The sequence below is a fragment of the Stereum hirsutum genome (genome assembly GCF_000264905.1).
Source record: "Stereum hirsutum FP-91666 SS1 unplaced genomic scaffold STEHIscaffold_3, whole genome shotgun sequence".
NCBI classification, from domain to species: Eukaryota; Fungi; Basidiomycota; class Agaricomycetes; order Russulales; family Stereaceae; genus Stereum; species Stereum hirsutum.
This window is the reverse complement of record NW_006763133.1, coordinates 3285216-3297454: the sequence shown is the minus strand read 5'-3', so window position 1 is coordinate 3297454 and position 12239 is coordinate 3285216. Positions and strand designations below refer to the sequence as shown.

The window sequence follows — 12239 nt, the reverse complement described above, 5'->3', positions numbered from 1 at the left end:
TTTGTGGCGACACTTTTTCACAACTACTTTCTTTCCTTGAACTCCCTGCTCAACTCAGACTCGGGTTGTGCTTGTAGTCATGCTTGTGATATCAGAATTCAACTACGTAATACCAGTCCCGCTATACAATACATACACAAAGCTCAGCACAGAAAAGGGGTTTGGGTTCGAGAAAACAGAAGGAATAAAAAGGATGAAAAAAATCACGTCGAGGGACAGAAAGGGAAATCAGGGAGTTACGGAGAAGAATAAGTTAACCAGGTAGCTATAGGCCCAGACGATACGAACAGGACACGACAGTGATAGTCCGCCGAGAGTACTGAGTAGTTGGTGATGGATAGTTGATAGGTGGGTGCTCGATGAAATGCTGATGAGACGGGAATAAACAGTGAAATGGATTTTAAGGAGTGTATGTACGGGCTGAAAAGCCCCGAAGTGAGAAGCATAAGCAGACAAGACAACGAGTGGACAGTGTAATAAACACACAAATGCTGATAGACTGGCAGTCCGGAGCACAATTCGGAAAGGAGGCGTAGAGGAATAGAGACTTAATGATTGGGGGAATGTAGATATACGAAGGGGTAAAGGAAGAGCACACCCAAAACAGAGAAGGAATGATGCAACGATGTATATGGCAGTAAAGTGTTCCAATAAGAAAAGAAAAGGCAGAAAAAAGAAAGTAAAGGGATTAGAAACACACACAGCAGGCGAAAAAAAAAGAAAACAGGAAAGCGATGACAGTGAGAGATGAGAGATGAGGGAGGTAAAACAATGGTGATGGAGTCCATGGTGAGATGACGATGAATCAGACCGAATGGGGAGAACAAGACGGAGAACCGACAAGGATGCAGACGAGAGACAGCGCCAGAGAGAAAGACTGGGCGGCAGGACCGGCCGGAGCGAAAGAGGCGAGATCAACACCGAACGAATGGGCCTGTGGTGGATGTCGAGCTCTCCCGCTAATGACGGGTGGGCCTGCGGCGGGTGGCTTTTGAGTTTGGGGTGAGTGAAAACGTAGTTCACTGGACTGACTACGACGAGCCGCCGAATGGTCATGGCGCACTGAACAGCAACGCCATATCCTTCTCATCCGCCGCGTCCAACTGCCTCGATCTCGCCTTCAACCGCAACATCCTATCCAGACTCAAGAGCACCACCTTCGCAGCGCCCTTCGTATCCCTCCTCTCCGTCTCGTCGATCCTCAAGAACGCCGACCGATCCGCCCAGTGCTCGTCCTGCCAGATCGCAGCCTTGAGGATCAAGTCGTCCATATTCCTTTCCCACGCATCGGGATCGTCAAAATCGACCTGTTCCCTCCGGATAATGAGGGAGGAAAGGTAGTTGCCCTTGGAGGTCTGCACCTTCAGTGACGTCGGATGCGACCGAATATGCGAAACGAGGAAGTTGAGCGCGGATTTCGCTTCTTCGCCGAGCGGTGTAGGATTGAGCGCGTGGCCGTCGAGCTCCATGACGACCGGGAGCGGAATGACGACGGTCCACTTGTGCGAGGTGATAAGCGACGAGACCTCAGCGCGGGAAGAGAGGAGGATGTTGGTGTCGACGACGAGGACGGTGTAGCCTGGTACGATGCGCAGGAGGGGCCGAGTGGAGGCCGACTTGCGTGGTGTTCTGGGCTGGGATTTCCGTGAGATGGAGCCGGAGGACAACGAGGACGGTCCAGCCTGCCGCGAAGACTGCAAGAGAGCCCGAAGATGACGCCGGCGAGCCTAAAAATATATGAGTTCGCATCAGAACACACGCGGGCTGAATAGGAGGTTAACGAAACGGAATGTAAAAATAGAACGTACCTTGAGCGCCCTCACTTCTTGAGAATCACTCTCATCATCCTCGCTTTCCTCCTCGTCTTCGCCCTCCAACTCCTCATCCACATCCATCATATCCGCACCCTCATCCGCCCACCTCCGCCCGCGTTTCCTCCGCTCCTCCTCATCCCTCTCTTGTCTCTTCTCCTCTTCCCACATATGCACCTTCGCCTGCAACTCCCCCTCAACCCACCACTCGGCCTTACCCTCCGTCCACTTAAACCCATTAACAGTCTTCGCCAACCTCGTCCCCGCCCACGCCGTCCTCTGCCACCTCTTCTCATTCAACGACCTCGGCAACTTCCCATCGACCTCCTCCTCATCCTCATCATCGTCCTCAATCATCCCATCTCCCTGCCCAGCCCCAAACGCCTCCATCTCGTCCAACACCTCCATCTCCATCTTCCTTTCCTCATCATGTTTCCAGAACCCACGCTCGAACAGCCTCCGACCACCCCATGCCATCCCACGAATACACCAATCCTCAGGCAACCCCGCACGCGCAGCCAACGTCTCGCTCTGGCTCGCTGTCGCCCTCTTGATCGCATGTCTCGGCGACTGGGAGAAGAACCTCGCGAGCTTAGCCCAGGGGACCAATCGCTCGAGCGAAGCGAGGCCGACCGGGTGCCGGAGGACGGTAGCGAGGAAGGTGAGCAGAACGGTCAGGTACGGGTTTAATGTCGCGGGTCCGTACGCTCCTATTCTTCGCTCTGGGTGATCCAAGACCTGGTCGAGCATCGCGAAGGTGAGTTGCGCGGCGAGTTGGAACGCTGCGCTCGGTTGCTCCGGGACGTCGAGCTCCTCGAGGGCAGGCGACGTCTCGACGTTCACACCGTCCACGTCCATCTTCTCCTCCACTTTCCTAGCCAACTTCACCTTCGCCGCAACAGCCGCCGGTCCCGTCGCGACAGAGTTTCCAGCTGCCCCACTCCGCCTCAGGATCCCCTGCGGCTTCCCATACTCCAATAACGACGCGATATTCACACAGGCCATCATCGTCCATTCACGGCCTTCGGGATCTTCGTGCGCAAGACGCTCGAGGAGCCGTCCAAGCGAGGGCGCGAAGTCGTCGAGCTGGATGTTGGTGAAGAGCATCCCGTGGAGGAGAACGAAGAGGTCGGTGGAGGTCGCGTCGGGACCCGAGCGCCGCGCCTGCGCGGCTTGGGTCCACATCGGGAGCACTGATTCACGCGATGTCTGAAAGGGGTGGTAGGCGATCATGCTACGGAAATTGCAAATAGATTAGATATGACGAATGATCTAGGCGAGGTAGGTGATTGGATAGCCCAAAAAATGGACTTGAACGTACCTCTTCGTAAAATGGTAAACTCCCCGCAGATCCTCCCCTTCGGCTTCGCGAGAGAGGAGACCAAGATGATGATGAAGTTTGCCGTTGTTTGGAGTGTCGGTGATGCCCTCGAAATACCATTCACGAGCGATATTCCGCCATCGAACTTTCTCGGGCTCGAGATCGAACAATCGTGCTGCCACGATACCAACGCTCGGTGATGGCGAGTCGTCGATGCGAGCTGCGGGTTTCTCACTGATGGCGCTCATTGCGCGCGATGGGTTGAGCGACGATGGCGATTCGGACCTGTCCGCAGCAAGCATGGAGCCGGCGCTAAGTGTAGCGCCAGATGGGACCGGAGGATTGACCATGGCAGCGACGGCCATGCGATAGCGCGCGAGGTCACCGAGAGCTTCTAGCCATCCAGACTTGTAATCCCTGAGGTTGCGTTCCTCGAGGAGACCGGTGTAGAAGGTGTAGGAGTAGTAGATGAAGTCTTGGAGGTGCTCGAGGGCGACTTGGGAGGTGAATGAGGATCGACGGAGGTTCTCGAGGAGGCGGTGGAAAGCGTGTGACCAGAGGCGAATGATGATATTGTACTTTTCAGGTATATTTCGTAGAGATGCGGGAACGCTCGGTGCGAGGGAGATCTCGAGTAGATGATGCATCATCTCAGCGAGTCTGTGAGAAATGGCCACGATTGGTGAGATAGGGGGATAGACTCGAGGATAGAGCGGGAAAGAGAGGTGGGTTGTACGCACGACTTGTGATCCTCGATCATCTTCTTCCACCGAGTCTTCTCCGCGTCCTCTGACGTGAGTTCAGGACCCGGGCGAAGCACCGTCCTACTCTCCTCAGCACCGTCGTCCGCATCATCGCGAAGGATCTTTGTCTCGAGAGCGGAGATGTCTCGATACAACTTCTTCAGTTGAGCTGAGAAAGCGTTGTTGGTCCGTGACTCATCGCGGGGCTTGCGGTCAAATAATGACGAGGGAGCGGACGAACCGTCGGTGGTGCTCGAGGAGAGAGTGAAACTGGAGGAGGCGATGGACTGAGCGTAGGAAGATGCGGAGGAGACGGAGATGTAGTCGCCAGAAGATTTGGGGGTGGGCGTCGGTTTGCGAGCCTGCACGGAGAAGCGTACGGGATCGTCGCGGCGATAGTCGTACAGCTGGCGTTGCTGCTGTGGTGGTTCCCGCAGCTGGTTCGACTGCGGTTTCGGCGCTGGGCGAGCATGGGAGCTGCCTGGCGAGTCCGACATGGGTTCTGGTTCGTGTGTGCGACGCATGGGGATGGGATCTGCGTCGGGGTTGAATAGTTTCGCATTGGAGATTGTGTGGGATGGGCGAGGGGAGGAGGATATCTGGAGCCGCCTGGAGAAGTCGTCTGGATCGGGCTGGGAGACGATGAGTTGGGGTTGTGAGGGTGGCGGAGGTGGTTTGGACGGTGGCGAGCGGGCGCCTACTGGAGCAGGACGTTCTGCCCTCTCTCTTGTGCGTGGTGATGGGCTGCTGGCTGGTGAGAGGGGGTGTGCGAGAAAAGGAGGATGAACGTACGCATGATTCCTGCGCTGAAGAGCGATCAGTTTCTCTGCGAGATCTGTGGGCTGAGCCGGGTCGCGTTCACGGTGTTTGCGCGAGGGGCGCGCTGGCGACGGCTGCATCGTCTGGGCTGAGTGCGAAAGAGGAGAAGGGAAGGTCGAGGAGCGAACGAAAGAGCGATGAAGAAGAGGAAACTGCCTGCGCTGCGCACTCTCCCCCGCAGCATTTCCCCGCACGTGACCTCGTCCATCACCGCTCCCTCGTTCCGTCTTGGCGCTCCTCCGAAATGCCCGCGTGGCCCTGCCCCCGTTGTTATTTCATGAACTGCCTACAGACATTACAGAATATTCGACAACATAGCCATAGACAGACATTGACTCCTTCCCACAGCCTTCTTTCCCTCACCACGCCTGATGTCCCCCACTGACCAGAATACTGTGCAACGCCACACGTCAGAAGCCATCAAGATCGCATCTCGGAAGAAGAAAACAACAAAGGCAAACACGCACTCGGATCCGGTACAAAACGTTGATGCGTCAGACGCGAGCCACGATACGACTCCTCGCAGCTCGTCAGGACGTCCAATCCTACCGAGCGGATTCAGCTCCGACCACTTGGCCAGCAGTTCCGGCTGGATTTACACATCCGTAGGTTTCGTCCCATCCACCACAACGCACAAGTCAGCGCTTCAAGCGGCACAGTTGTAGTGACTATCTATTACTCGCCTGTTCGTCCAGATATGCGGCCGTCATCCTGGGTAACAGCCCATCGTCAGCTTTCATATTCTCTCCGCTGCGGAAACCACAAGTCCTTCCCGATGACGAACGTCGCCCTAGGGGAGGGACTACGCGCGCATACGTGTATTTCAACCCGCAGCCCGACAAGCGCTTCGCCGCAACGACCGCGCCCGGCCCCCTTTCTCCTCTGCATTATCTCCTCCTAATAGCTCCACACCCGTCTCCCCGCTTCGAATTCTCTCCCGTTCAACAAACAAACAAACCCCACTTCCCCAACCATGCCACGAAAGGAAACGGATCGCAGAGAGAATGGGAACCCACTCACGTCGTGTAGATATGGCCTGGCGACAGCGTATTCACTCTGATCTTCTTCGGTCCCAGCTCGCAGGCCATGCTCCGGCCCATCTGTAACACTGCGCTCTTGCTCGAGTTGTACGATACCCATGCGTGGTCCTGCGCAGAATCAGCGACCGCACAGTTTCGCAGTCGCGACACGTACGTCGTGCGTCGGCAACGTCAACTCATAGGTACGGTAGGCGAACTCACCTTGTTCGTAATGCTGCCGCTCATGGACGCGATCAGGATGATGCTCCCCGGCGTGCCAAACTTGACCATCTGTCGTCCAACAGCCTGCGCCGTAAACAACACCCCATTCACATTCACATTATGCACCTATCAAATAATCCACGCGTCAACCACCACCCTCCCTTCAAGCCCCGAACAAACGCAAACACTAACCTTCTTAAACTCCTCCGCAGGATACTCCAAACAATCCGTATCCTCCCTCAACACCCCCGCCGCCGCAACCCCCACATCCACCCTCCCCTCCCTCTTCGCCACCATCTCCCCAATACTCCACATCCCCCTCTGATCCGTCACATCCCCCCTCACATACTCCACCCTCGCCTCCCTACCCTCCCGTCTCCCCATCTCAGCCACATACGCCCTCACGGCCTCCCACTCCCTCCCCGGTTTTTCTGGTAGGTCGATACAATAAACCGCACGCGCGCCAGCCTCGGACAGGGCCATAGCCATCTCGAGTCCCAGGCCGCGATTCGCGCCAGAGACGAGCCCGACGCGATCAGCCAACGAAAACTCATCAGAGAGCTTAGAGCGGGGGGTCAGCGAGGGGGAGGACGGGGAGGAGGCATAGGCGAGGGCGGCGAGGACGCCGAGGGGGGCGTGCGGGGAGGTGGATTGTACGGGGAGGGTGCCTTTGGTTGCGGTGACGTTGAGCGGGGTCGGGGTCGGGGCTGGGATTGGGGAGGTGGTGCTGAATGTGCGTGGGGCGAGGAGACGGAGGGTGGGTGCGCAGACGCGAGAGCGTAAGGCTCCGCTGAGTAAGGTCCTGGACATCAACATCGACATTCCGACTTGCAGGGTTGGGACTTGGGATTTGGAGGTAAGTTCGTTCGCTGGCTCGTTCGTTCGTCTCGTCGACGGGGAGAGGCAAAGGGTGGCCGTCCAGAACTCCTCCTAAATATACCCTTCCTTTTCTTTTTCGCAATGCCACGCCTGACTATAGCCAGTCGAGTGGCCGTCCTAATCCCATCCCATCTTCACACATAGACAGCAAACTTTAGCTCCTTAGCTTGCCCTTTGCTCCCACTGCGTTCTAATCCCATATCACGCACGCCCGTGAACAAAGTTTGGACGGTGCGAACCGCGATGGGCAGATGACCTTCGTCCAGTGACCTTGACTTCCGGCGGAGAAGGTCGCAGTGTCAACTGAGAACTGAGAGGATTTCTCGATCTGATCGAGAGTGTTAGAAAGTTGGACGCGTACAGGCTTTGCGTTTTACGTCCTTTCACGGGCATATACATAGATGGTCTTGCAACTTCTTCATTGCGAGGTAGTGCGGCCTTACCAGCTTTATACTTGTAAAAGAAAGCCCATTGCCCAAGACTGACTTCGAGATCGATATCATGCAGAGTTTGGCCTGCGAGCATGGGACATTCATAGTCAAATGTCTGATGCCTTGCTTGGTGTGGACGCCAGATGACGTCCAATTTTCGTTTCCAAATCAGGTTGTCCAATTGTTGTCGGTCGCTTGGGTGGCGAATAGGGGCTTTGCCTTACATGACGCGAGTACGTCTTATATACTCAAGCTCAAGGGCGCCCTCCGTCCGTCCGTTTTCATATGCATAATTCCGTCTATATCTGTTATCAATCTACACTTGAATAGACGAGCATTTTGGATCTACAAAACGTGCTTGAGCCTGATGAAAATAGCGCTTCTGGATCACCTCCACGCCACACAAACTATGCGGATCTCTTCATATACTGGGATGAGCTCCCTTCTCTGCTTCTTTGGTATCGTTATCGACAGTAAAGAGCATCAATGTCGGTCTCTCCTTGTTCCTCTCCTGCGCCATCCATTTCACCATCGCCCTCACCCTCACCCTCGCCGCCGTCATCCGCATCTACCCCGCCACAGTCACTGTCACCCGAGTCGACCTACCCCGCACCCGTATTATGTGACGACGCCGCCTCTTGCACAAACGCGCTCAGCTCCCTGTCTTCCTGCACCACTCTGATCTTAGACTGTGAAGGCGTCGACCTGGGCACGGCCGACGGGGAGCTCTGTCTGCTTACCCTCCAAGCCGTAGCTCCTCAAATCAATCCGAGTCCTGCCATCACCACGGACCCGCCGCCCTCTGAATCTCCTCCAGTTTATATATTCGACATCACGACACTCAAACGAATTAATCATGACTTACAACCCGTCTTCCGCCTCCTCACCTCCCCCTCCATCCTCAAAATAGTCTGGGACGGCCGGATGGACTATAGCGCTCTACACCACTCATCCGACCTGCACGTCGATCTCAATCACGTACTCGACCTCCAAGTCGTGGATCTGCATTCGCGTACCGTCCGCGGGGAAGGCAAAGCCGATCATCTGAAGAGGTTACGAGATGGTTGTGTGTTGGCGAGGCTGCTGCAGAGGGACGACGCGTGGTGGAGATATCGGAATGTAAGGCGGGTGTCGAGTTTGTTGCAGGCTGTGAAAGAACACCGACCGGAGGGTTTTGAGCGGTTCAAGAAGGATCGAGGTACATCCATATCACTCATTCTCTAACCTCACACCCTGTCCCTGTCCTCATCACCGAATCCGCTAACTCTTCATCAATTGAAACTCTAGTCAATCACAACCTCTGGTCCACCCGCCCCCTCCCCGCCGAACATCTCAAGTACGCCGCCACAGACATCCACATGATTGCATCTCTCCACGCCTACTTCCTCGCCCGCAAATATATAACCCCAAAATCTCGAGAGCCTCTCTTAACTGAGAGCGAACGCTACATCACTTACTGGTCCGATCGTCAGCCTTCCGGTGTCACTCGAAACTATTTCGAACAGAACCCGTTCCTGCCACTCGAACTCATCGACGATCCCGGCCCTCTTCGCCGAGGTGGAAGGCAGACTAACGAGCCCGAGCACGAGCCCGCGACGGTGAAGAAGATGTGTAAGAAATGTAAGCGTGCGTTGAGCCAGGGTAGTTTCAATAGGGCGGGGTGGACGAAGACGAGTCTGAGGTGTTGTTGGGTGTGTTGGGCGGTGACGGATAATTTGTGGCATTGGAAGACGAGGGATAGGATGATGCAGAAGAAGGATGAGGAGAGGGCGCGTAGGGAACTGGGTACGTTTTTTTGTCGTTGTTGTAGTAGTTCGATCTTGATAATTGACATTCGCTGTTCGTGAGCTTAGAGTCTGCGTCCTCTCCAGATGCGGTTGAGCCGGTGGAGGAACAGGGAACTTCTCGTCAACGACTCTAGTCAGGAAAGTGGGCGTCAAACGTTGTCCGATTGAAATAGTTTGTTCGCGTTCAATCATGTGTGAAGCAACGCGACACAATTCACATTCAGACTGTACCACTTTGCATCACATCCATGCTAATTCTTTCCTCGCCGTTTCCTCCATATCTCGTGTTTGAGTTCTGCTGACCACGATCCCTCCACCGATCATGCTATGATTGACTGTGGTTCCCACCGACGCCACAAAAATACCGCTAAGATTGGTTCAAAAGGAGCATCCATAATTCTCCTCTTTTCCCACTACACACCAATTCTAAGCCCTCTCCAAGCGAGTCTTATTTCCTTCTCGTCACGACTCGACCTCCCCAACTATGGACAGCACAATCCCAGTGCTATGCGTCGACGAGGCTTCATTCAACTCTGCTGTGGCTACTCTTTCCTCTTCTCGCACTTTATACTTCGACTGTGAAGGGGTCCACCTAGGTACCGTAGGCGGCACACTCTCCACCATCACCATCCGCTCTGCACCCTCCTCCAACAACTCTCCTCAATCCGATCGTATTGTCAATGCCCAAACTTTCATCTTCGATATGATATCTCTCGCACAACAACAACAACAACCCTTCTCCCTTAAACCCCTCTTCGCCCTCTTGACCTCACCCAGAGTCCTAAAAGTTGTTTGGGATGGGCGAATGGACTCCAGCGCCTTACATCACTACTTCAGAGTCGATCTTCGTAACGTCCTGGACCTCCAGCTCGTCGACGTCCGCTCTCGCGCGCTACAAGAGCCGACCATTCAACAGCACGTAAAACGATTCGGTGGAGGTGTAGACCCGCGTACGCTGTCGGACGAGAACAGTGCGATATATACATATCTGCACGTAGATCGACTGTCAAGCTTGTTTCGAGCCGTCGAAGAGCATCAACCGAGCGTGAGGGACCAGCACAAACGGGGTATGTACGAGTGCTTTCGATTTCGTGTGCACGGGACCTCTGAGGTCATGCACTGAACTACAAACTGCATTATTCGTTCAGTCGACCCCAGTCTATGGGACGCCCGCCCCCTCCCGCAAGCATATATCAACTACGCAGCGAGGAAGGTCGACATGATCGCCATTCTCTACGCCCTCTTCCAGTCCCGCCTGTACATCACCAACGCGAAGCTACCCTCCTTACTCTCGCAAAGCGCACTCTACGTCTCCTTTTGGTCCGGTCCAGGCCGTCAGCCTACTCAAACCACGAACTACTTCCTTCGGAACTCATTCCTCCCTTTGGAGATCATCACCGAGCCCACTGGGTCGAAGAAGATGTGTGGCAAGTGCAGGAGAGGGCTGACTGAGGTTTCCTTTTCCCCGACCGCTTGGAGAACGAAGGCGAATCTGAACTGCTGGGTATGTCGTGCGGTCATACAGAATGAAAGGCATTGGGAGATGGTGGGTAATTAGGATGAATGCTGCTGGACGGAGAGAAGCCGCGTAGGGAATTGGGTACGTTTTTCCATCGCTGCAGTAGCTCGCGCTCAAAGTCGACGTTGACATTCGTGTGTTGTTCGTGAGGTTAGAGTCCGCACCCCTCGAGGTGCGGTGGAGCCAGTGGGGGCACAGGGACCCTCGCGTCAATGACTCTAGTGAGGAAAGCAGACGTCAGACCTTGCCCGGTTGAAGTCTAGTCTGACCTGCCTTCGGGAGACTAGGTAGCACTACGGAGAGTGCATAATTCACTCGACGGGTTACATGATTTCCTATTGACGTCAGATCTTGTTGTTCATTGACAACCTGACGGATATCAGCGACAGGGTTCATTGCCATGTCTTCACCTTCTTTAATATCGAGTTGGTTCCACCGCATTATCGCACAGACTGCATGCTCATTCGCGGTTAACCCCGTGCGAACTTCTTCCTCAAGCTGTATCCCGTCTACACCCCGTTTGCATCACGATCCCCCCTTGTCCTTTCCCCGCCGTTTCCTCAGCATCTCAGCATCGCATACATGCTGGTGTGAAGTTAGTGTTTGAGTTCTGATGACCACGATCCCTTCATGTGGAACCTGATTGTGCTATGATTGACTTCGGTTCTCACCAAACGCCACATAAATACCGCTCAGACTTGGTCAAAAGGAGACTCCATGTCTCTCTACTCCCACTACACAACATCTACAGAGAGCTATATTGCCATCTGATCACAATTCGTTCTCATCAGCTATGGATAACATAGTGCCAGTGTTATGTGACGACAGAGCTTCATTCACTTCTGCCGTGGCTGCTCTTTCCTCTTCTCGCACTTTATACTTCGACTGTGAAGGGGTCAAACTAGGCACCGTAGGCGGTACTCTCTCCCTCATCACCGTCCGCTCTGCACCCTTCCACAGCAACTCTCGCCAATCCGATGGTGATCGCAATGGCCAAACCTTCATCTTCGATATAACATCTCTCACATTGACACACCAACCCGTCTCCCTGAAACCACTATTCGCCCTCTTGACCTCACCCAAAGTCCTGAAAGTTGTCTGGGATGGGCGGATGGATTCAAGCGCCTTACATCACTACTTCAGAGTCGACCTTCGTAATGTCCTGGACCTCCAGCTCGTCGATATCCACTCTCGCGAGCTACGAGGGGAGACCATTCAAGAACACGTAAAACGATTCATTGGAGGTGTAGACCCGCGTACGCTGTCGAACGAGAACCGTGCCATGCAAACATATTCGCTCGTACACCGACTGTCGGGTTTGTCTCAGGCAGTTAAGGAGCATCAACCGAGCGTAGGAGAACAGTTCAAAAAGATTCCCGGTATGTTTCGTATGCACGGGACCTCCGGGGTGGCACACTGATCTACAAACTGTATTCCTCAGTCGACCACAGTCTATGGGACGCCCGCCCCCTCCCGCAAGCATATATCGACTACGCAGCCATGGATGTCGACATGATCGCCATTCTCTACGCCCTCTTCAAGTCCCGCTTGTACATCACCAACGCGAGACTTCCCTCCTTACTTTCGCAAAGCGCCTCCTACGTCTCCTTTTGGTCCGGTCCAGGCCGTCAGCCTACCCAAACCATGAACTACTTCCTTCGTAGCTCGTTCCTCCCTTTGGAGATCAT

General features: G+C 54.7%; 4 protein-coding genes across 4 annotated transcripts; 2 read left to right on the top strand and 2 right to left on the bottom strand.

Moving 5' to 3' along the window:
• Window positions 1-168: 168 nt before the first annotated feature.
• Window positions 169-4780, bottom strand: STEHIDRAFT_75284 (uncharacterized protein). The gene is made up of 4 exons (XM_007300578.1): window positions 3873-4780; window positions 3133-3792; window positions 1809-3045; window positions 169-1727 (listed from the first exon to the last, which is right to left on the bottom strand). Exons 1-4 carry the CDS (start codon window positions 4772-4774, stop codon window positions 1053-1055), a joined length of 3474 nt encoding a protein of 1157 aa, XP_007300640.1. The 5' UTR covers window positions 4775-4780; the 3' UTR covers window positions 169-1052.
• A 273-nt stretch (window positions 4781-5053) lies between these two features.
• Window positions 5054-7450, bottom strand: STEHIDRAFT_145548 (NAD-P-binding protein; the record flags this gene model as incomplete). The annotated part of the gene is made up of 6 exons (XM_007301349.1): window positions 6128-7450; window positions 5936-6061; window positions 5715-5842; window positions 5378-5405; window positions 5162-5283; window positions 5054-5087 (listed from the first exon to the last, which is right to left on the bottom strand). Exons 1-6 carry the CDS (start codon window positions 6755-6757, stop codon window positions 5054-5056), a joined length of 1068 nt encoding a protein of 355 aa, XP_007301411.1. The 5' UTR covers window positions 6758-7450.
• A 281-nt stretch (window positions 7451-7731) lies between these two features.
• STEHIDRAFT_154302 (uncharacterized protein) lies at window positions 7732-9166 on the top strand (the record flags this gene model as incomplete). Its single annotated transcript, XM_007301348.1, has 3 exons — window positions 7732-8443; window positions 8533-9030; window positions 9099-9166. 3 exons carry the CDS (start codon window positions 7732-7734, stop codon window positions 9164-9166), a joined length of 1278 nt encoding a protein of 425 aa, XP_007301410.1.
• Window positions 9167-11344: 2178 nt separating this feature from the next.
• Window positions 11345-11971, top strand: STEHIDRAFT_51034 (uncharacterized protein; the record flags this gene model as incomplete). The annotated part of the gene is made up of 1 exon (XM_007300374.1): window positions 11345-11971. The coding sequence occupies one exon, from the start codon at window positions 11345-11347 to the stop codon at window positions 11969-11971; it is 627 nt and encodes a 208-aa protein (XP_007300436.1).
• Between the last annotated feature and the right edge of the window lie 268 nt (window positions 11972-12239).

Excerpts from the sequence above, each read along its gene's own strand:
- STEHIDRAFT_75284 (XM_007300578.1), bottom strand. The coding sequence starts at position 4,774 with ATGCAGCCGTCGCCAGCGCGCCCCTCGCGCAAACACCGTGAACGCGAC. Across the intron at positions 3,793-3,872 it reads ATGATCGAGGATCACAAGTC|ACTCGCTGAGATGATGCATC; the intron begins GTGCGTACAACC and ends CATTTCTCACAG. Across the intron at positions 3,046-3,132 it reads GTTTACCATTTTACGAAGAG|CATGATCGCCTACCACCCCT; the intron begins GTACGTTCAAGT and ends CAATTTCCGTAG.